The sequence below is a fragment of the Galleria mellonella genome, unplaced genomic scaffold, assembly GCF_026898425.1.
Source record: "Galleria mellonella isolate WM207_F2 unplaced genomic scaffold, CSIRO_AGI_GalMel_v1 utg28, whole genome shotgun sequence".
NCBI lineage: Eukaryota > Metazoa > Arthropoda > Insecta > Lepidoptera > Pyralidae > Galleria > Galleria mellonella.
In genome coordinates, this window is record NW_026442064.1 from 4,629,688 (window position 1) to 4,653,686 (window position 23,999).

At 33.9% G+C, this 23,999-nt stretch overlaps 1 protein-coding gene across 4 annotated transcripts in view; it reads left to right on the forward strand.

Moving 5' to 3' along the window:
• The window catches only part of LOC113520341 (disco-interacting protein 2), a 146,772-nt gene extending 123,198 nt beyond the window's left edge, over positions 1–23,574 (forward strand). For all 4 annotated transcript variants that reach the window (XM_031911431.2, XM_052895475.1, XM_026905656.3 and 1 more), the window contains 8 exons: positions 9,324–9,493; positions 11,098–11,301; positions 12,039–12,260; positions 12,935–13,143; positions 13,858–14,089; positions 14,233–14,342; positions 14,425–16,034; positions 16,309–23,574. In XM_031911431.2, the coding sequence (XP_031767291.1) occupies positions 9,324–9,493; positions 11,098–11,301; positions 12,039–12,260; positions 12,935–13,143; positions 13,858–14,089; positions 14,233–14,342; positions 14,425–16,034; positions 16,309–16,561 (3,010 nt within the window). In that variant the 3' untranslated portion in view covers positions 16,562–23,574. The remainder of the gene's footprint in view (positions 1–9,323; positions 9,494–11,097; positions 11,302–12,038; positions 12,261–12,934; positions 13,144–13,857; positions 14,090–14,232; positions 14,343–14,424; positions 16,035–16,308) is intronic.
• The last annotated feature ends 425 nt before the right edge of the window (positions 23,575–23,999 follow it).

Consider the following 23,999-nt stretch of genomic DNA (forward strand, 5'->3'; position numbering starts at 1 on the left):
ATCAGCTTTTAACTGTCCATTGCTGAACATAAGCTTCCCCTAAGGGGGTTACGTCAGTAGTTGCCACGCTTGGCAAGCGGATTGACAATCGCAGTTAGTGTTTAAAGATATTTTAAAAGGGACGCTGCAGCCCATCCCTAGCCCTCTCTTAGTCGCCTCTTACGACACCCACGGGAAATAAAGGGATGGTCCATTCTATGCCGGGACCACACGGCATAATATTTTATATATTCGTAAGTAATTGATTTTTTTTTTTGGAAATTTTGTAAAGCTATTATAAACAGTTGTTACAATCAACAAACCTTATTTTTGTTACGTCTTAGGTATTTTTTATGGGCGATATATATTGTACAGTTAAACGCTGGCGGAGCACCAATGAGAGTTGATCAGTGAGGATGAAACAGGCCAGTTAGCCAATCGTGACGAATTGCATAAGAATTAACCAAGATGGTTTTCAGGGAAACTGCTTGGATGTCGACCTGATAGGGCATGTAGCTAGCAAAGGGGTCATTAGATTTCAATTATAAACAATCCCCCCTTCACGAAGTCTTAGGTCATGATTTGTTCGTCTGAACAGTAAGCACTTTATAAGTTGCAATTCACAAGTCATTTTTTATTTCCGCGTCAGGACAGCTCCGGGATTGCAGGAAACAATTTGTCGGTACTGTCTACTTGTGACTACGTCGGGCTAGGAAAAATGTTTACTAACGCTTCCGGCAAAGGCTTGTGGTGTGAACAATTTATCAATATATTTATTTATAAATAAATCCATATCTCTAACGAGAGTATGATGATGATAATGAAAATAAATCCATACATGAAAAAAAAAAACAAGTATTAAGTAATTTACGATGAAAATAATTAATTTAATAAATAATAAATTTAAGAAATTGCCTTTACCAACAAAAAATTCTCTTATTATTTATTACTTTTTTTTTTGTTCACTTTATTTACGAATAATCCTCACTAATATTATGAATATGACAGAAACTTTATTTGTGTATTTGTCTGTTCCCACTGCACTGTTGCACTTTAACAGCTCAATGAATCACTATGAATTTAGATGTAAGGGATAGAGATAGGGCCTATATTCTAGGCTACTTTTCATCCTGATTAATAAACATATTCCGGTCACGCGGACGGAGTCGCGGGAATAAACTAGTAAGATATACTAGAATACTTTTTAGTAAACAAAAACTAAATAAATAAACTATAACTAAACCATTATATAACATGTCTGCAAAAAAAATAAAGAAATAAAAGCACAAAATTTGTAAAGCTTTGTTTTTCTCCATTCAAAAATAACCTTTTTACATGTTGTTTTCTCCTTTGTACTAAGTGAAATATATAAAGTACTCAAATTGAGGGAATCCTTATAGCGGGAAAGTATATTTTAGATTGTTTGCGACAGATTGAATGACAATGTGCTGTTTTGAAACTAAACGTAAATATTGTACTATTTGAAACAGTTTTAACATTGTTGGAATACATTTTGAAAACAAGTTGTTGTTCCTAATTGTTGTATATAACTACGTACATAGTATTGTATATACTACAGTCGCTTACATAAAAAAGTGACTAAAATATGATTCATATTTCTGAGTTTTTTACCCAAATAATTTATATACATTATAGCTTCCATTTCTTCATTTATCCATGTGGTTCCAGCATAGAATGGACCACCCCTTCCTTTAACGAGAGTGTCATAAGAGGCGACTAGCGGAACTCAATAGTCGAGGGATGGACAGCAGCGTCTCTCTTAAAACACCACCAAAGCCCAACTGCGCCAATTCGCTATTGGTAGGCGTCAAACGTGGCAACTACTGGCAAAGCCATGTTCTGTGTTCAGCAATAATTATTTAATGGCTGATATGATGCCGATGGTAGCCTCCATAACTCTGTTTTACTTTAAATTGTTCAATTTTTCATTGAGTTATACGCTAAGATGTTTATTCTTTTTTTATACAACTTAGAATGGCAAACAAGCTGACGGCCCACCTGATGGAAAGTGGTAACCGTCGCCTATAAACATGAGCCTGTTGTAACAATGACTAATATCATTGTAACAACAGGGGCACCTCAGTTTGTCATAATAAATTAAAAATGGAATTGCTGACAGTAAAAGAAAAACACATAAATATAATAAAATGTATTATATTTCATGGATACTTCTGTTTAATTTATTGAAAATACATTACTTTTTGTTAATATCTAATATACGTTTTTTTATTCGTGTAATAATTATGATAGAAGAAGAAGAATAGAAGAATAGAAATCATTTATTCAAATAAACTTACATTGAAGCACTTTTGAAAAGTCATTACATTTTTTTTTAATCTACCGCTCGTTCGGAAAGCTGTCTCATCACAAGAAGAACGAGCAAGAAACTTGCGTGTTGCTCTTTTAAATAATTTTATTATTACTTTACATTTTCAAGTTTAATTGTGTGAATACAAACCACCAATTAGCACTAATTCAATTAAATACTCAAAAAGAAAAAAAAATATTGAATACATAACCAACTGGTTAAACAATTAATAAGAGGAAATCAGTCATAGTGATTAGAGCAGACCAGTCCCTACAAGCAGCACCCGTTCACGAGTATGACGGATGAGCCAGCCATCACTGCGCTCGACCATAATTTAGGGAGCCCAATGACCCGGCCCACCACGCCGCCACAAGTCTGGACATTTTAGTGAGCATGACTACTCAAAACACTAGACCACGTCAAAGCTACTCACAATTGCCATCTGATAGTTATAGTATTCACATTTTACATAAGAATGCATGCGGCAATTAATACAAAAAACCGCTACGCTTTCATATTTCTAAAATTAATCAATTAAATCAAGAAAGCAATGAGAAAATAAAATTATAACGTTGTATGCTAATAAACTAATTATTTACTTGATATGTTGTCATCTATGAATTCGTCTATCCTGTAATAGGCTTTCTTACATAAAAATTGTTTAATATAAGATTTGAATTGCCTCTCTGTCAGATTTAATGCAGATTCCGGCAGTTTATTATAAAATCTTATGCAATTACCATAGAATGAATTACTGATTTTGTGCAGACGGCATTTAGGTAAAATAAGCTTATTTATATTGCGTAAGTTTCTACTTGTACAGTCTTTGAGTTTTTTAAAACTCTCTAAGTTCTTCCGTGTATACATAATATTTTCATAAATGTATTGTGAAGTAACTGTGAGGATATTTGAGTCTTTAAAGCACTGACTACCATAAAGGGAAGGTCATTTATGTAGATTAAAAAGAGAAAGGGGTTAGGCCCCTTTCTCTTTTTAATTGACCCTTGTGGAACGCCCATCTTAATATTAGCTCCCTTAGATTTTACACCGTCAATATCTACAGTTTGAACCCTATCCTCTAAATAAGTTCTCATTAATTTTAGATCATTATCTCTTATACCATAATGTTCGAGCTTGTACAAAAGCGTTTTATGATCCACACAATCAAATGCCTTTGATAGGTCACAAAAAACTCCGAGTGCATCCTGTGACCTCTCCCAAGATTCGAAAATATGTGTCACTAGCGCAACACCTGCGTATGTGGTAGACTTGCCGGCGGTGAAACCATATTGCTGACTGTGAAGCAGTCCGTTAACCCTGAAGTGATGTAACATTTGATTTAACATTATCTTTTCAAACACCTTACTTAGAACTGGCAAAATAGATATAGGTCTATAGTTCCCTGGCTCAAATTTATCTCCTGATTTAAATAGTGGGATTAATTTGCTAAATTTCATTAAATGTGGAAAAACGCCATTATCAATACATTTATTAAAAATAGTGGCTAGATATGGAGCAACAATATCTATGAAAGAACTAACTACTTTTACAGACATGCCCCAAAGGTCTTCCGTATTTTTTAAATTTAGCTGTTTGAATATTTTTATGATATGAAAGGGGCTAACATGTGAAAATTTAAATCTTAAAGAACAACAACCGATATTAGTCTCTAGTAATTTTTTTGCTCGAGATTGAGATGAGTCCAGAGAAGATGTAATATCAATCGGAATATTAGCAAAAAAATCTTCAAAAATATTAACTACATCTTTTGTTGTTGATATTAATTTATTATCATAATTTAATGTAAATTGATTACAGGCTATTTTAGATCTTCCAGTTTCTTTATTTATAATGCTCCAGATGGTTTTAATTTTGTCAGAAGACTGCTTAATTTGTTTATTAAAATAATTAGACTTAGCCATAATACAAACTTTTTTAAAAATTTTAGAATAATTTTTTACATAAGTGGTGAATTTGTCATCAAATCGATATTTTTTTTGATCGTATAAATCAAACAAAATATTTCTACTTTTAAGTATTCCTACTGTTGCCCATTCCGTGAATTTAGATTTAACATGAACTTCTTTTTTCTTGAAAAATTGTTCATATTCTCCGGATAAAATATTAATTAGCTTGGTGTAAAGATAATCAGGATTATTACTAGATTGTAACAGCAAATCCAATTTATTTTTAATCGCGCTTTTGTATTTATTAATATTGTAAACATTTATTTGTCTTTTTGATTTTTTATTATTGTTGACTTTATTGATTTGACTGCTAAACTTAACAACTTGACCACAGTGATCTGAAGGAAGTTTATTTATTATGAATTTTTCTGTATACTCGCAGTTACAAAAAACATTGTCAAGACAAGTAGCAGACGTGGCAGTTACACGAGTGGGTTCATGAAAGATATGACATAAATCAAACGACTGAAATAAACTAATAAATTTTGTACATGTGGGTGTGTTACAAAGAATATCAACGTTAAAATCTCCACATACAATAATTTTTTTAATACTATTAAATACTTTTTTTAAAATATCCTCCATCACCCCTTCAAAAACATTGTAATCACTATTAGGAGGCCTGTACACACATATAAGGATATAATTTTCTAGTTCTATACAAGATAATTCTATACAACACTCAATAGAAAGTCTAACAATGTCAGCACGTTCCTTTACTTTAATATTATTTCTTGCAATTATCATAGACCCGCCTCTGTTAACTGACTTTCGATTGAAGCAGCTGACAACGTTATAATTATTTAAATTGAACATCATATTGCTTTCTTTAAGCCAGTGTTCTGTGAAACAGACAATATCAATATTATACTTTTCTAAAAATAATTGTATAATTAACTCGCTGCCGGGAAAACTTTGTATGTTCTGATGAACAATTATTAATTCTGATTGCTTTCCCTTTGTCTTTGTGAGCAGTTTAAATCTGCAGTCATAGTCCTTATGTCACAAATATTAATAGAATTATCTGTTATGTCAGCATTTTTATGTTTAAGTTTACCATGTAAACTGTTCATGTAGTCAATATTATAAGCCACTAAAGTGGCTATTTTATTTTTAGATGATTTAGAAAGATACATTGTATCTTTTGTCAAATAAAAATCACTAATAAAACTATTAGTATCAAAAAATGTCAAAATGTCACTATGACGACATGTCAATGTATGTAATAAGTTATTCAGGTAATGTACCTTACTGTTAATTTTTTTATGAAAATGTCTATTTGTGTAAGGAAAAGCGCACAATACAATCTTATACACATTTAATTGTAATAAATATTCAATTCCTTTAATTACATCCTGCCTATTTAATTGAATACTATTACCAAAAAATAACACAATTGTGGTCATATTGTTCATTTTCGTAGACTTAATTTTATTTATTATTTGTGTAAATGATGCTTCTGGCATGCAGTAGTTTAATAAATCACCCTTAAGATGATACTTCAAAATAGACCCAAAGTTACAGCCTATTCTGTCAGAGAACACCATTGTGCTACTCTTAGGGTTACAGTCACTGGCACAAACACCCTGAACTTCATTTTCCAGCACAGTTACAACTGAATTATTATTTGATATATTTGTGTGATTACATGTACAATGCTTAGTCAACGACTCAAAACGGTCAGCATTGTATTTACTGACATCAATCAGATCATCCATTGCTAAAATATGCTCCTGGATTTGTTTCTGAGAGATAATATACTTTGTATTTAAATCATGAAGCGAAGATTCTAAACTATTGATTTTTGAAGTTAGGTAGTCTGTATCAATGTCATATAACTTTTGGCTTTCCATTAACTTATTATTACACTTATTAATGTAATCATGCAATTTTAAATTATTCAAAGTGTTTTTTTTTCAATAATTGTCCCTTTTTGCAACGCTTATTTAATATATTCCGATTCTTAATTATAAACTTTTTTAGTTTTAAATATTTTTTAAATTTATTATTACTCAACATACAAATATTACTGTTATAGTTGCCTAATTTAGGTGATGTATCACTAGTAAGGTCAATTACAACAGGATGGGTGCATGGAACTGTAGTAGAAGGAGGCACACAGTCAACACTAATAAGTTCCTCATATAAATTACTAATCTCATTACTTTGTTGAGATTCCAATCTTGTGTCTAGATCATTGATTTTAGAATATGCCTGCTTTAACTCAAGTTCCAATTCAGTGATACGCCTCAAGGCTTGCTCATGAATGTCACTACATTGATGAAAGCTACTTATTAGTTCTTGAAGCTGATCCCGCTGCTCAATAACTTCCTGATGGCTATTATGAAGTTCTGACAATTCTGATTTTAATTGGGTATTTTTATTTATAATTTTTAAAATTTCATCTTCACTCTCTTCTCTCTCCCTGATCAACTTGTCACTGAGATCTTTGGATGCCTGAAGTTCTTGTAGGGCCACTTTAAGCTTCATCTCTGTCTGCCGTGCAGTTGTGGAACGGGTAGATAGTGACATTATTGAATATATGAATAGTTACTAGGGAGAGTGAAGTGAGTTATTTCTAAAAAAAGTATCACAACGAGAACAGCAACTGAACCTTACTTATTTTATGTGTTAAAATTTTGAATAATTTTTGTTAGGTATATTTATACGACCTATATTTTACAAGATTAAGTAAATGGAATTAGATTGTGCTCCTTTCCTTCAAATTACATTAATATAAAACATAAAATTACTTACAATATATTTTGTGGGTATATTTTTTCCTTCGACGTACGCAACAACTGAACTTCACAATTATTAATATCAATTTAACTTGATGTGAATATTTTCTATAAAACTTGTATATATTATGAAATTCTTTGAATAAGTCCAACAAATAGCTATAAAATAGTTTTAAAATTAGTTGTTTACCAACGAAAGAAGTTTGACAGATGGCCGGTGCACTATTTTAATGTCGATTTTTGCAAATAATACACTACCAAATTGTACACAAACAACAATCGACACTTATTGCACTATTATATCACTAATAACGATGTCGAAAATATAATATTCGTGTGATAGACTATTAAAAATTATTTATTTATTACGGCCAGCTGAAAATGACAACTGTCGTTGGTGTTGCTAGTCGAAGAAAAAAAAAAACGATAATAATACTGATATGCTTATCAACATAATGTCATAGTATCAATGTATGTATGTATGTATGTATGTATGTATATATATATATATATATATATATATATATATATATATATATATATAATAATGAGTAGGGATAATTTTTATATTATTATATGTATTACATCATACAAAATTTTTCATCGTGCCTCCTACCAAATTGTTTATAATTACTCCTCTCCATCCAAAGGTTGCCTGGAAGAGATCGCTCTTAGCGATAAGGTCGCCCATTGTTTTCTCATTGTGATTATTTCTTGTAATTATTATATATTTATAATAAGTTTACTATTGTAATCTTTTGGAGGAAACAATAAAGAGTATCTATCTATCTATCTATCAATAACAATACGACACTTAATGAAAATGAAACTGATAATTATTGTATTGTTACAATTGAGCATTTTGATTTAATAACTACTGAATTAATTTAGATATAATTTTTAATGAGACCTATCTGAGAGTATATCCTTTCAGATAAGAAAACTATTTTTCCAAATTTTATAAATGACAGAGTTATGAAGTAATAAACATAAGAAATACAACTGAATCGAAAACCTCCTCCATTTTATTAAGTCAATTGAAATATGCAATTTTATAATTAATAACTTAAAATAACATGAACGAAGAAAAATTGTATGTAAATAATTTTCCTTAAATACCTTTTAATTAACAGTCTACGCTCCTATTATTATTAATGAATAAGATTATTTATCAATTTATTAAGATCATTAATTATGAGCAATTGATGAACAAGCGCCTCTTCTAAGGCATTTCGTCAATGCGATGACCGAAACACAATATAATCTTCCCCTTGTTCGTTGCCGCCCTGACAGGATGCCTTTTAAGTACATGGCCTATTGAAAACTTTCAAATATTATTCTCGTGCTGTTGATCTTTAGCTGACATAATTTTGAGGCTATTATAATGTTTTAATTAATTGGATCCTGAGCATTGGCGTATTTAATATTTTCCGAGAGGATGGAAAGGGACAGGGGGGGACTGACCTCTTAAAAAGGCACATTGTGTCAGACATGTATTTGCTCATAGCTGAAAGCTCCTCTCTTGATTTAGGATTAGGCACCCGGCCACCCCAAGAGTTTGTTATATCGGTACTTGTGAGCTGCCGCACGGTTCCTCCTAAAAACCATCATGGTTAATTCTCGATGAATTCATCACAATGGGTTGACTGACCTGCTTTCGTATTTTCATATCATTTCTTACTGGTGTCCCTCCATTATACGCTCATAGCTCAGCCGGGGTTACCATTCCATTACCATCTATAATTTTAAGTTATATTCCTCAAAAAATAGCTTTTTTTAATTTTGGCAAAACCAGTTATTATGATTTCAAAACTGCTGAACCAATTTTGATAAAATTTCAATAGAACTAATCTTGTAAGTATATTGTCTTCTCATGTCTAAAAAGAATTTTCCAAATCGGTTTATAACTGATGAAGTTATGAGGTAACAAACACAATTGAGAATTCTGATCCCTCTCTAAATACTCATATAGTCCTTGTTTCCTGAAATATAATACGTTATAATTTTATTTATATTATAAATTAATCCCGTGTAGTCTCGGCATGGAATAAGCCACCCCTTCCTTTCCCGTGGGTGTCGTAAGAGACGACTAAGTGAGGGCGAGGGATGAACAGCAGCATCCCTTTTAAAACATCTCCAAAGCCTAACTGCGGTTGCCAATCCGCCATCCAAGCGTGGCAACTACTCAGGCAAGACTCTCTTAGGGAGAGGCTTATGCTCAGCAGTGGACAGTTAAAAGCTGTTATGATGATGATGATAAATTGAATTAATGGGATCAGCATTATAATTTACTATTTGTTTCCATAGGGCATCAATTGCAATTGTGAAATCCCGTGACTTGCATTGGGGACTGCTGGCCACCCGTGACCACAAGGAGATCTCACTCAGCTCGCTCCGGATGCTGTTGGTGGCGGACGGCGCCAACCCCTGGTCCTTGTCGTCATGTGACCAGTTTCTCTCCGTGTTCCAAACCAAAGGTAATTAAACTGTTTCCGATAAATAGTTCGAATACCCCAATACTTGTGCTATAAACATCTTGAGCAATAGTAGCGTAGTAGTAGTATTGTAGCAGTATAGTCTGTTTCAACGGAGCTTAGTGTAAACAAAGGAATAATTGTTTCAGCCTTGACAGTCCATTAATTGATTTGAATGTTTCAATTCATCACTAATTTTATGTACATAATGTTTCATAATTCTATCAAAATTTGTTTTCCTTTTCATTAAGCTCTATTGAAACACTCTTTATATCGTACAAATATGTTTGTATTCTAAGAATGAAGTCTTAATTCTAATTGCATATTTTGATGTGTGTAAGTATGTTTATATGACAGTAATCATTCCTAAAAAAGAAGTGAATAATGTGCAAACAGCACCCCTGTCTTATTCGCATAAGAAAATCAGTTCTCGATTTAACTTCACCCCATTCATTGCCCTAATTGCAATGTGTTAGCTCTCGATCTGATTCCCCCCTAACTTGTTTCCATAATGAAGCGATTTACTCTCGCTTTTATTTGACCCCCAACTTGTTCTCCCTAATGAAGTGAGTTACATTCCGATCTATCTTCACCGCTATATCTTATATAGGTGTGTATATGTATGCATTCTTGTAGGTATTATTTTATATGCATATGCATTATCTTAACAAACATTGTGCGTTATCTATTAAAAATATTTATTTTTTAATAATTAACAAGTTTTTTAGATTGCAGTAAAATCTCTTTATTCGCGAGGTATACGTTTTGTAAAACCGTACAGAAACAGTGAAAATGGAAAGCCGAACTATTTATACAGCGGCAATAGCATCTGACAACATACTTTGGGTATAATTGTAATAAGGTCTATTTTTTTTTTACTAGTCTATGTACCAACGCGATTCCGATATTTTTTTATATGTACTGATTAGATCCGCGAATATAGGAATTTTGCCGCAATCTTTTAATTGGCGAATAAAGTAAGCGTGAATAAGAAGTTTTTACTGTATATTGATTAATTAGGTATTTTCATTAGTCCAATGTAGCTTCTTTTACTCCCTCTGTTTAGCGTCGACTGATAGTAATTAACATCAGGAATTAAGTTCGACCTGTGTATTAATCATTAATAGAACTGAATAAAAAAAAAGTAAACTTTGTTGATATATCATAGAAGTATTATATGCTATTAATAATAAATCAAAACATTCAATTAAATAATTAGATTTTTTTATTTGAACTACTATTGGACTTCAGCAAAATGTCTTATGTTCGAATCAATTATTCGTTTGTTTAAATTTTCATTATATTCTTGTATCAATGTTGTGCTTGTGTTATAGCTGTAACGCCTACTATTTTTCTATTTTTTTTTTATTATTTTTTTGTCTCTGCCAATTCACAATTTCTATCAGACATTCAAAGGTAGACTGGAAGAAATCCCTTTTATGGAATAAGCCGCCTTTGTACTCATTCTTTTCTTAAGAACTCTGTATCCTATAATTTAAAACTTTACTGTACAATAAAATATTACAAACAAATATATTTGTTTATTATTTGATAATATTATTCTCGAAAATAACTGTCGCTCTTATTTCATACCGTAATCACGTCAGGTGTCCGAGGCGACGCGATCTGCCCCTGCGCTTGTAGTAGCGAGTCCCTAACTGTATGCGTGCGACGTGCCGGTCGAGGGGGGTCATCTGCCGGCCGCGGGGTGCTGTCAATGTCAGGCCTGTCCTATGGCGTAGTGAGAGTGGATGCTGAGAACTCGCTTACATCGCTCACACTGCAAGACTGCGGGCAGGTGATGCCTTCATGTAAGTATTGTACACTTTTAGATATTTATTTTGAATTTGTTAAAGAAACGGCATATTACAGTGTTATCTATTAATTTCTAAATTAAAAAAAAGAATTGTTAACAAAATTTTAACATACTAAATTACAAAAATGCTATTAGCGTTTAGGTAACGTGTCCTGGTGTCAAGTTTTTAGGTCGCCCACATTATACACGATGGTATGTGATGTAACTTGTTTAATGACGGTTTTATATGACTTTGGAAACAAGAAGCAAGTGAAATTACTCTTAAATACTACATTATTGAATTTAAAAATCTGAGATCAAGGCTGGGCTTCGATTTAAGGATCTTAGGACCCGCAGCCAAGAGTTATACGACTGAATTATTACAACTCTAATAAATTACAGGATTAATAAGGATTAAGTTCATATTCGCACTGTGATCCTGGCTTAGAATAGGCTACCCCTTCCTTTCCTGTGGGTGTCGTAACACGCGACTAAGGGAACTAATTGTAGTTGGATGGGCAACAGCTTCCCTTTTAAATCATAACTAAAAACCTAGATAAGCTTTAAGTAACGATTTAAAAGAGAGACTGTTGCTAACCCGCCTGTCAACTACTGGCAAAACTCCCCTGGTGAGGAAGGCTTATGTTCAGCAGTGAACAGTTAACGGCTGATATGATGATGATGATGAAGTTCATATAAATCTGGCTATCTCCGGCTTTCCTTTATACTTTACATATGCTTATTGTCCAACAGGCGTTATAGTAGTGGTGAAAATGGAAGGACCCGCTTTCCTATGTAAAACGGATGAAGTTGGCGAGATTTGTGTACTTTCTGGTGCCACCGGTTCAGGATACTGGGGTCTCCCGGGTCTTACTAACACTGTGTTTAGGGTAAGACCCCTGGACTCGGATGGAGAGCCAATAGGTGAAGAACACTACGTGAGAAGCGGTCTACTCGGCTTTTTAGGACCAGGCGGTAAGTTTTTATATTATGACGTGTATTTGTTATTAAATGTTTGTCTAGTCTGGGCCAAGGAACCGCATACTATATATAAAAAGCAATTACCGAATATACTGGTCGAGGAATAGCCAGCAGCGTCCCTTTTGAAACATCACCAAAGCCTGACTGCGGTTGTCAACCGTCTGCCAAGCGTGACGACTACTGGCAAAACCTCCTCTTTATGGGGAAAGTCTATGTTCAGCAGTGGGCAGCTAACGGCTGATCTGATGAATTCCTAAATATATTCGATTTAAAAAATCTTTCATTACGATTTTGCTTTATTTTTTAGCACGTCAAACGTTGTGAAACATAAAAACGTCATAAAAATAATAAAATTAAATGTAAATTTTTTGTTTTGTAATTCATTTATTATTTACTAGCGACCAGCCCTAGCTTCGCACGGGTGCACATTACATCACATCACATTAAAAATCTCTAAAATTATCAGTGTTTCTCTACAATATTATACATGTATTATGCATACAAATCTTCCTCTTGAATCACTCTATCTATTTAAAAAAAGTCCGCTTAAAAATCCGTAGTGTAGTTTTAAAGATTTAAGCATACATAGGGATGGACAGACAGCGACAGCGACTTTGTTTTATACTATGTAGTGATATAACAATAATTTGTAATGATGTCCCCATTAGGCCTGGTCTTCGTATGTGGTTCCCGGGATGGCCTGATGACGGTAACAGGACGCAAACACAACATGGATGACATTATCGCTACGGTACTAGCTGTGGAACCTATGAAGTTTATATACAGAGGACGTATAGCGGTGTTCTCAGTGAGGGTGCTTCGTGATGAGAGGATCTGCATAGTGGCAGAACAACGGCCCGATTGTGGCGAAGAAGAGGTAAGTAGCTTTTAAAACTAGGGCTTTCAACATTGTCGTTCTGAGCAAGATTCAAGCCTCTAAGAGGTGTGTGTTTTTTTTATAAAATCTAATTAGTGATTCTTTAAATAGTGTCACAGGAAACACAATTATAAATTTTTTTGTAATATTTTTTGTGTAATACGGTCTAGTTTATTATCATTTTTAATCTTCTTAGACATTTTTTATCTGGGTGACAGCTTTGATGGCAAAGCTGAGACTGGTAACCGAGACTAATGGTAAAGAGACACATTTGGAGAATAAAACAACGGTTTCTGTCTACCTAATAGAAAGTAATAATCCCCTTCTACAAACATGAGCAGAGAGTGTGGACATCACAACACATGTATATAAGACATGACTACACAAGACATGTATAGTGTACCCCTCACATACTATCTCTCCTCGCGAATTAGGGTTATTTCGCTTATCGGTTACTACAGTGGTTATTTTCTTACTTATTACACAATTCATATACTGCTGTTTTATGACAGAAATAGACAAGACAGCAATATCAATTTAAGCTAAACATAAAACTTAGTGTCGCCAGTTAAGATATTATCTGCACCAGTCTTGGCTGAACGTACAGTTCTCAGTACCGCGAGTGCTACATACCGCGCTCTTTATTAATTAACGGTCTTCATTCACGAAGACTCCTACTGCAAATGGAATTAATACGCTTATTTTCTCCCACAGTCATTCCAATGGATGTCACGCGTACTTCAAGCGGTAGATTCGATCCACCAAGTGGGCATTTACTGCCTTGCGCTCGTCCAACCAAACTACTTACCCAAAACCCCTCTGGGTGGTATACATTTGAGCGAGTGCAAGAGACGATTTCTAGAAGGCACGCTGCATCCGGCTAATGTGCTTATGTGTCCACACACGTGTGTTACCAACCTGCCGAAACCGAGGGAGATACATTCCGGTACTATAATCTTAATTTGAATTAACCCTATACTTTTGTTGTGTCTAATATTTTTTTGCTTTGTTGAACAACTTACATCCTGTTATTTGAAAATTGACTGCATAGAAATAAAGGACCTCTAGATAATATTTTTTTATTTGCAGATGTGGGCCCGGCATCTGTTATTGTTGGAAATCTAGTTCAGGGCAACCGCTTGGCTTCTGCTCAAGGCCGTGATATGGGATACACAGATGACTCTGACGCTGCTAGAAAAGTAAGGACATTTTGCATTTCCATTTACGTAAACTGATCTGTTTTGTATGTCAACTCTAACTCGATTTCTTGTTTTCTTGCAGTACCAATTTATATCGCAGATCTTACGGTGGCGAGCTCAAAGTACATCAGACCACGTGATATTCACATTGCTCAATTCCAAAGGGACCGTTTCCAAAGTGCTCACGTGTGCGGAACTACACAAAAAGGCTGAGAGAATCGGCAACTTGCTTCTAGAGAAAGGGAGAGTCAATACAGGAGACCACGTCGCATTAATATTCCCTCCGGGGCTTGATCTCATATGCGCGTTCTACGGTTGTCTCTACGTCGGCGCTGTGCCGGTTACCATCCGTCCGCCTCACCCGCAGAACTTGCACACCACACTGCCTACGGTCAGGATGATCGTCGATGTCAGCAAAGCTACACTAGTCCTCTCCAATCAATCTGTGATAAAACTACTCCGCTCCAAAGAGGCGAGCAATGTTCTCGACAGCAAAGCGTGGCCCATCACGCTAGATACTGACGATATGCCTAAGAAAAAATTGCCGATCCTCTACAGAGCACCCACAGCGGAGATGCTCGCATATCTGGACTTTAGCGTGTCTACCACTGGAATGCTCGCCGGTATCAAGATGTCTCATGCTGCGGTCACCTCGCTCTGTCGCTCTATGAAGATAGCTTGTGAACTGTACCCATCTCGCCACATAGCTCTTTGTCTAGACCCGTACTGTGGCCTCGGATTCGCTCTATGGTGCTTGAGCAGCATTTACTCCGGCCACCATTCGATTTTAATTCCACCGTCTGAAGTTGAAATCAACCCTGCGCTCTGGCTTAGCGCCGTCTCTCAATACAAAGTTCGTGACACGTTCTGTTCTTATGGAGTAATGGAATTATGCACCAAAGGTTTAGGCAGCTCTGTCAATCAGCTTAAATCGAAAGGCATCAACCTGGCTTGCGTGAGAACATGTGTAGTTGTCGCTGAAGAGCGACCACGTATAAACTTGACCAATTCTTTCTCAAAGTTGTTTTCAGCTCTTGGTTTAAGTCCGAGAGCAGTGTCCACGTCTTTCGGATGCCGTGTGAACATAGCTATTTGCTTGCAAGGCGCTTCTAGTCCCGAACCGTCTACAGTGTACGTCGATCTGCGTGCGTTGCGGAACGACCGGGTTTCGCTGGTCGAGCGCGGTAGCCCACATTCACTTTGCTTGATGGAGTCAGGGAAACTTCTCCCTGGAGTGAAAGTTATAACAGCCAACCCTGAGACGAAGGGTCAATGTGGAGACTCGCATTTAGGGGAGATATGGGTGCAGTCACCTCACAACGCGAGCGGGTATTTCACTATATATGGAGATGAGAGCGACTACGCCGATCATTTTAGTGCTCAATTAGTTACGGGAAATACAGGGGAGGTGTACGCGAGGACGGGGTACCTCGGGTTTTTGAGGAGAACAGAAATAAGTACCACGGCCTCGAGCGGTGACGACACGTCGTTAATGGCGCGAGATAGTGATACTGAGTCGTTGGCATCTGCCTGCGGAAGTATGAGTGGACTATGCAGTGACACGCATGACACACACGACGCTGTGTTCGTGGTGGGGGCACTCGATGAGACGATCATGCTGCGCGGCATGAGATACCATCCCATTGACATTGAGAATTCAGTGATGAGGTGCCACAAGAAAATCGCAGAATGGTGAGTATACTTTAGTTTTGGACTGACTTGTAGTGACTGTGTATTTATCTAAAAGAGAACTCAGTAGTATTCTGAAAGTGCGTTCATTCGACCAACTATGAAAATGGATGAGGCAACAGAATTGTAGAATACAGGCTACTGGCACTCTATTTTCTTTATTTACCTCATAAAGGACCTGACTTTTTGATAAGCATATTTTACAACTCCTTTTTTATTTGCTACTCTACTATTAAAATTCTTTTGCACATAATACATGTAGAAATTTATTCCGCAGCGCCGTTTTCACGTGGACAAACTTGCTGGTGGTAGTAGTCGAGTTGGATGGTAATGACAGCGAAGCCCTCAACCTGGTGCCGCTAGTCACCAATACGGTCCTTGAGGAGCACCATTTGATCGTCGGCGTGGTGGTAGTGGTGGATCCGGGCGTGGTGCCAATTAACTCGCGCGGTGAGAAGCAACGCATGCATCTCCGCGACGGCTTCCTGTCAGACCAAATAGATGCCATTTACATAGCCTACAATATGTAACCTGGTACGTGGACTAACACTGTATCCGAGGGTGAGTATTCGCCATAACCGTTCCTGTGAAAGAGTGGATTTAGACTGAAACAAAGAAAAAGAGCTGAAAGCGCGTTGGTTTGTAGACTGTATGCTCCTTATATTTGATATTTGTACGTTTAACTATTGGAAAAGTAAAGGAAGTAATGATTATTTAAATTAAATAAGTTTGGACTAAAAGAAAGAACACTCCTTTATTGATCTTTGTACCAACTTTTTTTTTAAATTAAAAAGTAGGAATGACGATTATTTACACTTTCAGTCTAAATCCATCTTAAAGGTGAGTTTTCTTCAAGAGTATAACTTTGTAGTGTAACAGTTGATTAAGGAGCGGTACACCAATAAGTAATATGTTATATAAAGACAAGAACATGCACATGTAATGTAACGTTGCTCGATTACATGCGCATGTAATATAACATTGCTCGGTTACATGTGCATGTAATGTAACGTTCCTTGGTTATATGCACATGTAACGTTGTTCGGATACATGCACATGTAATGTAACGTTGCTCGATTACATGCACATGTAATGTAACATTGCTCGATTACATGTGCATGTAATGTAACCTTGCTGGGTTACATGTACATGTAATGTAATGTTGCTCGGTTACATGTGCATGTAATGTAACGTTGCTCTTTTACATGCGCATGTAATGTAACGTTGCTCGGTTACATGCACATGTTTGCGGTCAGTACTCACCCTTATGTGACCTATAGACATGCAATGTACAATTATTGGCAATAATAGCTAAATACACCGTTGACTTTGTTCAGATCAATCGCTGTAATTGCTTACTGTTCCGAGTAGATCTCAAATAGTATAGTACAGTTCAAGTAAAGCAGCGTATACACACATTTAAATATAACGGACGTTTTCTATTGTACGGTCAGTATGTAGTTTATATTTTTTAATCTTCAAATGGTTTTTTAATTGCACTCTATTTCGAACGTGTCTACACGCGTGCGCTGGTACGCACACAATACGATACGACTAAACGGATATTGTTTGAAGACTGTAAAAGCTAATATTTAATTTCTAAGCATTATAATATACATCGCTTATCTAATCGAAATTAATCGACACATTTGATTCAGCAATCGAGAGAAGACTGACGTAGAACTGAAGTTGATATAACAGGTATAGTGCACCCGGACCGTGTTTCGAATTATCAAATGGGTTGTGTCACATTCGTGTTTGACATGACTATGTCGAAAAAGATCACAGCTGGAATTTATTGCACTCTATTTACCTCGATAAGCACGGTTGTGTAATCTTGTTTTTTGGATAGAAACATAGTGATTTACATCCGTTTAAGGTATTCTATTAGTGTAATTGGATTTGTTTAAATTTGTCGGTAACAACAAAACAAATTCGAGTGTTTCAAACTGCTCGATAGCTGATTGCTCAATGTAATATTTTTCCCAAATAAACAGGAGTCGCAAAACGATAAAGTTTTCAATATAGTACGGTAGTCTAAATTCCTGTCGATTTTTTTAGGTCACGTCACTTTATTCTTAGTTTCACTGATGTAACACTCCCTTAAAAGGATGTAAATTTGGATTTCGCTCTATCTTCACGTACCCAATGGAATTAATAATTGCCACGTTCTACTACAGTAATAATGTATGTATGTACCTACTGTTAATAACAGGCAAGATGTATGAAACGAACGTCCGATAGTAAATCTTTTATCAATGTGTGTACGAATGATTATCTGAATGTCTTGTTCAAATAATGCACCACGATATACACCAACTATTTAAGTAGGGCTTAGACCTAACGTGTCAGGCGATCCGGGCGACATCTATACGTTGCAGTTGCGTTATGTTAATGCGATTTCCTTGTCAAAATTATTGTTAATACGTAACTTATTGATTTATATATTGATTTAACAATTTATCATTTCGCGTCCCCAATAATTGAGTGTCAAATCATTAGTACTATGATTGCTGTTAATGTAGTAATCTTTAACTTGGCTAGGAGTCATAATCGATGAACTCGTGACGTTTTTATTGTACACAATTATACTGTTGTGATTAATAAGAATCAAGTAATTACTATGCTAGTGTACTATGTAAATGTATTGTGTCGGTAATTTAACTTAGTGTTAATAATTATCGCTGAGTAAAAACAAGAGAACCTGCGTAAACTGCAAGGTTTCTGTCACTTGTCAGTGGTAGATATGGTAGCTACCGGATATAAATTTCAATAATTATATATCATCAAATAATATTATTTCCTGGAAGATTTTTCCCTTCGCATATAGCTTATGAAATATATTTTCCTTTTTATTAAAATATAAGGCTCTTTAAAAAAGCTTTTTTTTTAAGGTCAGTAACGCTCTAGCACCCCATCTCTTCTTCTCATAGCTACCTCCCATTATGCGGAATCTTCTTATCTAAGGTGATTTTACAGTATTAAAGCACCATTTACACAGTTTCGGCTTCGTAACCCCTCAGTACTCAGGCATGAAGTTAATATTGCTTGTGTGCATTTAGTACAAACTGACTCTCATAGCTTCATGTCAAACGTACCCAAAACTCAGTGTCCCTAAAACACTCTCTCATATGCACTTGTCGCCAGTGATATTGATGTTCTCTCTCTATCATGACGAAGTTTTGTATCGTGTAAAAGAATTGTTTTATATATAATTAATGAATACAAAGTATTAGTAAATGCTATAATTTTTAAAATCATATCAATATGTTATATGTACAAGACACAGATTTCACTATAACACATGTATGTAGGAACACGGTTAATTGAATGTACGCCTCTGACCTGGTACTGCCCTGATGATCCAGAGCAGGAATGCCTCAGACACGACGTTGTGTGAACAATCCTTTATTTATTTTTATAAACGATAGTTACCAAATATCCTGGTTGACTAGTGACACGAAGCTTGCAGTCTGCAGGTCCATTTTGGTAATGATATGCATTTAATGTTTTCTAGTTTTTATTTTATACGGTCGACAATAAGTGTTTGGCAGGTTCCGTTCACAGATCAAAATGTGCGTAAAGTTTCCATAGAATAGTATTGAATATGTCGTTGTATTTGATGACGATGCCTTATTGGACGCGTAGGTCAATTATTCCTATGTTTATTTTTTTTATATAATGAATCGTACCAGTAACGGTATAGTAATTTTATTACAGTTTATATCAATACACAATGCAAGGTGGACGTTTCTAAAAAGATTTCACGCTATCGCTTTTAAGAGCCAAAAATATAGCCAAATGCACCGATACAAATGATTCATTCAAATTTCGTTCGTCATCGTAAGAATGAAAACAAATCTCTACAACTACTTTTAGAAACGTTTTCCTTTCATTCGATTCGATTTTTAATTGCTGACGATTATTTTATGTGATTAATAAAATATATTACGTGATTGATAAAAATAAAACAAAGAATTTGATTAAATATATATTTTTTTGTTATAATAAATTGCATTAACAATTTGTAGGTTGATTTTTAATAGATATAGGATATGTGGGTAGCGATATACTTTCAGTAGTACGTGTGAACTTCTCCAGGCTGTTTAGATAAGTGGCAAACAATCTTACGGTATATTATCGTTGCCGTATGCAAAAATTATAAATTAAAAAAATTGCCGCAAAACTTTGATGATGTACTATTTAGAAATTTCAAAATCTTTTTTGCGTAATCTATTCGTAGCTTGTTCTGTTCTATACCTGTTTGTAGACGGTTTTGTAACGAGTTTTCTATGTTTACTAAATTTAATATAACTTATCTGAAAGTATACAGTTACTAGCTACTAAGTTTTTGATCAATATTTACAATTATTACGTTACAATTTAGTGATTTAGCACTTCAATATTCTCCGTCGAGATCACTGTTGTCTTTTTATATTGATATATTTGTGCTAATATAATGATTAGATGCAAAAAAATGTTCAACGATGTCGACTTGAAATATTAATAGGCAGTAAATATAGTTATTGTAATGGTAACACTAATATAATTGCTACATTTTAAAAATGTTACTTTTCAATAAGTTATTACTTTATACTGCCATACTATAATGTATTTATAAAATACAAAAAAAAAAAAAGTATATTGATCGTGGTAAAAATGTAACTGAATAGGTATGATTTGATCATGTTTATTGTTGTGTGTTGTTTCCTTTCATATATTTTTAAGTCTTGTAAGTAATGTTTATTTATAGTCCAAATCATCAAATACAAGGCAGGTATATCTCGCTACTGGCGTTGTTAATAGATGTTTCGTCACAGGATATCTGATGTCAATTTATTGAGTACCTATTTCAAAATAATACTTCTTTTTTTATGTACCTGGTATAATAATTGTTATCCATCTGTCTGTCCGTCTGTCATGACCTATTTCTCAGGAACGCGTGTGCGAATAGGTATTAAACTGGAATCAGTATCAAATACTCTTGCGGTACATTGCAAAAAACAAACTTCAACAATCGAACAAATAAATTCAAACGTCGACGTAATCAATAGATACGACCGTTTATATAGTATATTTTGACATTCACAAGGGAAATAAAACTTTTAAGGTACTTCCCGTGGACTTAAAATCATGAAATTTGACATGAAGCAAAGTCGTGCAGGTAAAAATCCATTGACCTTAAATATGTAGTTACATCACATTTTTTTTTTTTTGCTTTTATATACATTTTTTAAATTGTAATTTGTACGTAATCCTCGATTTATCTAAAAGGTATATTTTACACGTGACCACCTCAACTCGACGAAATTAGTGCGAGACATGATATTTTTTCATCACAACTATGGCTTTAATTTATTAACGTATATAATCAATTTATGCATAACTATACGATGTACTCAACAATTTGACAAATAATATACCCATTGGCATATCTATATGACGGACTTTAGTAAAAGAATTATAATTATGTACATCGTAATCGGTAACTCGGTTTAATCGATCGAATGTCTATACTCGATTCACATAGACATCGTTCGTTCTGTAATTTCAAATGTCGAATCATTTTTCTTTAAATTTCCATGTGTGTGTGTACGAACAATAGATTGTTGACATGACTTTATAAATAATTAATTAGATAATTATTTCTAATTTATGAATTATTCTTAAATGGAAGTTGACCGATTGCGATGTACTTTGTTCACCTTCATATATAATTTACATGTAAGATTCACTTATATTAAGAATCCAATACATAGTGCGGATTCTATCATATTATTATGTGATTTCATTCCAATATGTTTACTAACAACAAATTACAATAGGAATATAAAAATCTGATTCAATTTATTTTTCAATTATTTAGATTCTGTTATTGACAATTCTTTTATTTTATACGAATAAATATTCATTTTCCTTATTATTCTTTTGTAATTATTTATTGCTAAATTGTAAATATATTTTTGTTATTTAATTTTACGTTAAATCATTTCTGTACTTTAGCTATTAAATGTTGTTTTGACTATAATAAATGAATAAGAATATAAGAAACGTAATGTCTAGCTGATTTTGTACTAAATCAGATTATCTTTTAGTTTGCAAAATATAAATATATAATTTTCATGTTTATTACAAAATGTAGTCAACTTACTGAATAAGTATACAAGTAGATAACTCAGTTCGGTGAACAAATATGTTTTATAATTTGTAACATTTCATTATTGTAATTGTGAAGTATAACGTGTCTGTACAAGGCCCGAAGATTAAGGTACAGTCCGCGACAAAAGTACCTAGCTGTATCGTTGATATTAGCAATAGATAATGATGGACACCATGAGTAACGTTATTATACTTTTGCCGGTGACTGTACATAATTTAAAGGGTAGTCGACACTGGTGTTTGCACTATTATTAATATATTATGTTTATTTCACTGCTATAGACAGTGGCACATTCGTAAATTATGTTGTATTACACTATTTAATAGGATTCTAAAGGAGATTGCACACTAGCGGATACATAGTACTTATTAATGTTCTTAAAATATATCAGTGTTCAAGTATGTAGTTGTTGTAGTATTTAAATATTGTTCAAACAATGTGTTCTTCTTTAATAATTAACAAGTTACACGATTAAATAAAATGTAGATGTTCAAGTGGGTTTTTATTTCTTTTTGTCGTCATTATGTAGTTTACATTATAAATATGTAAGTTAGTACAGTACCGATTATAGGATTAATAATTAACTGAATTCCGTATCTAATTAATATAAAAATAACTCAGAATAAAAGCATAATTGAGATTACTCTAGTAATTTAGTTGAGGTATGAGTAATTTAGTAGTTAAACATTATTTCAGTTCTAGTTCTAGTAGTTACTATAAGTTCAGCAAAATTGTGAATTAATATAGTCGAGTCGAAAGGTTTTATTATTAAATCACTCACATCTCAATTAAAAGTAGATATTGGAGGGCGTCATTAATTTTTGAATTAATATATAACATAATTTGTTGTTTTGCATTTTACGACTTGATTCATTATTTGCTGAAGAAGGAATTGAACCCTCTTGAATAGATTTAGGGTGAAAAGCGGAATGACCCTCTCAATTATTGGAATTAAAATATGATAATGCTATTGAATGCTTTTCAAAAGAAATGTCTACATATATTACAAGTGCGTAGCTACAAATTTGAATATCGGTATAAGAAATCTCTGCTCAATTGTTTCTAAGAATGTGTTAGTAGACATTCAAGTAGTATTTTATTTTTATTTATCAGACGTTATCAAGCTCAAATTAGCAAATTTAATTAATATTGTTATCAATTGATTTTATATATCAATATTCAATAACTTTCATTGTGCACTCTCCTTTAGAATTTTATATACTATGTAACACGCACAAAATTATTATTTGAAAAAAAAAATTGTGTTCAACAGAATAATGCAACAGATTTGTAAAGATTATTGAGACAGTGTCAAACAGACAGATACCGCTTGTACGATTTGTGATTATTTTCTGGAATAAATAAAAATGCATTCTGGTTTGAGACATTTATTTCATTCTACACATCAACACCTAACATCGAGATTTTCAATTGGCAACAAGTATTATCTATTGATACATTTATTAAATCCAGTTTTAATGTTGTACATAATAAAATATAATAACATTCAGATTATCGTTTTTTTAAATAAATAAACTTAATTATAAACATTTTTAAATAGTAATTTATGTATCTGCCCTATTCTAAAGTTTCAGCTGAAAAAATGGGCCAAAAAGGCAATTGTTGATTTTTAGAAACAATGATTAAGATTTAGTAATTATTTAAAAATATATAAATCTATACAATGATATAACTTTAGAATCAGTAGCAGTATTCTTGACTAGACCACATCTTACAAGCATCACCCGTTCACAAGTATGACGAATGAGCCAACTATCGTTGTATTCAACCATATTGTAGTGAGCCTA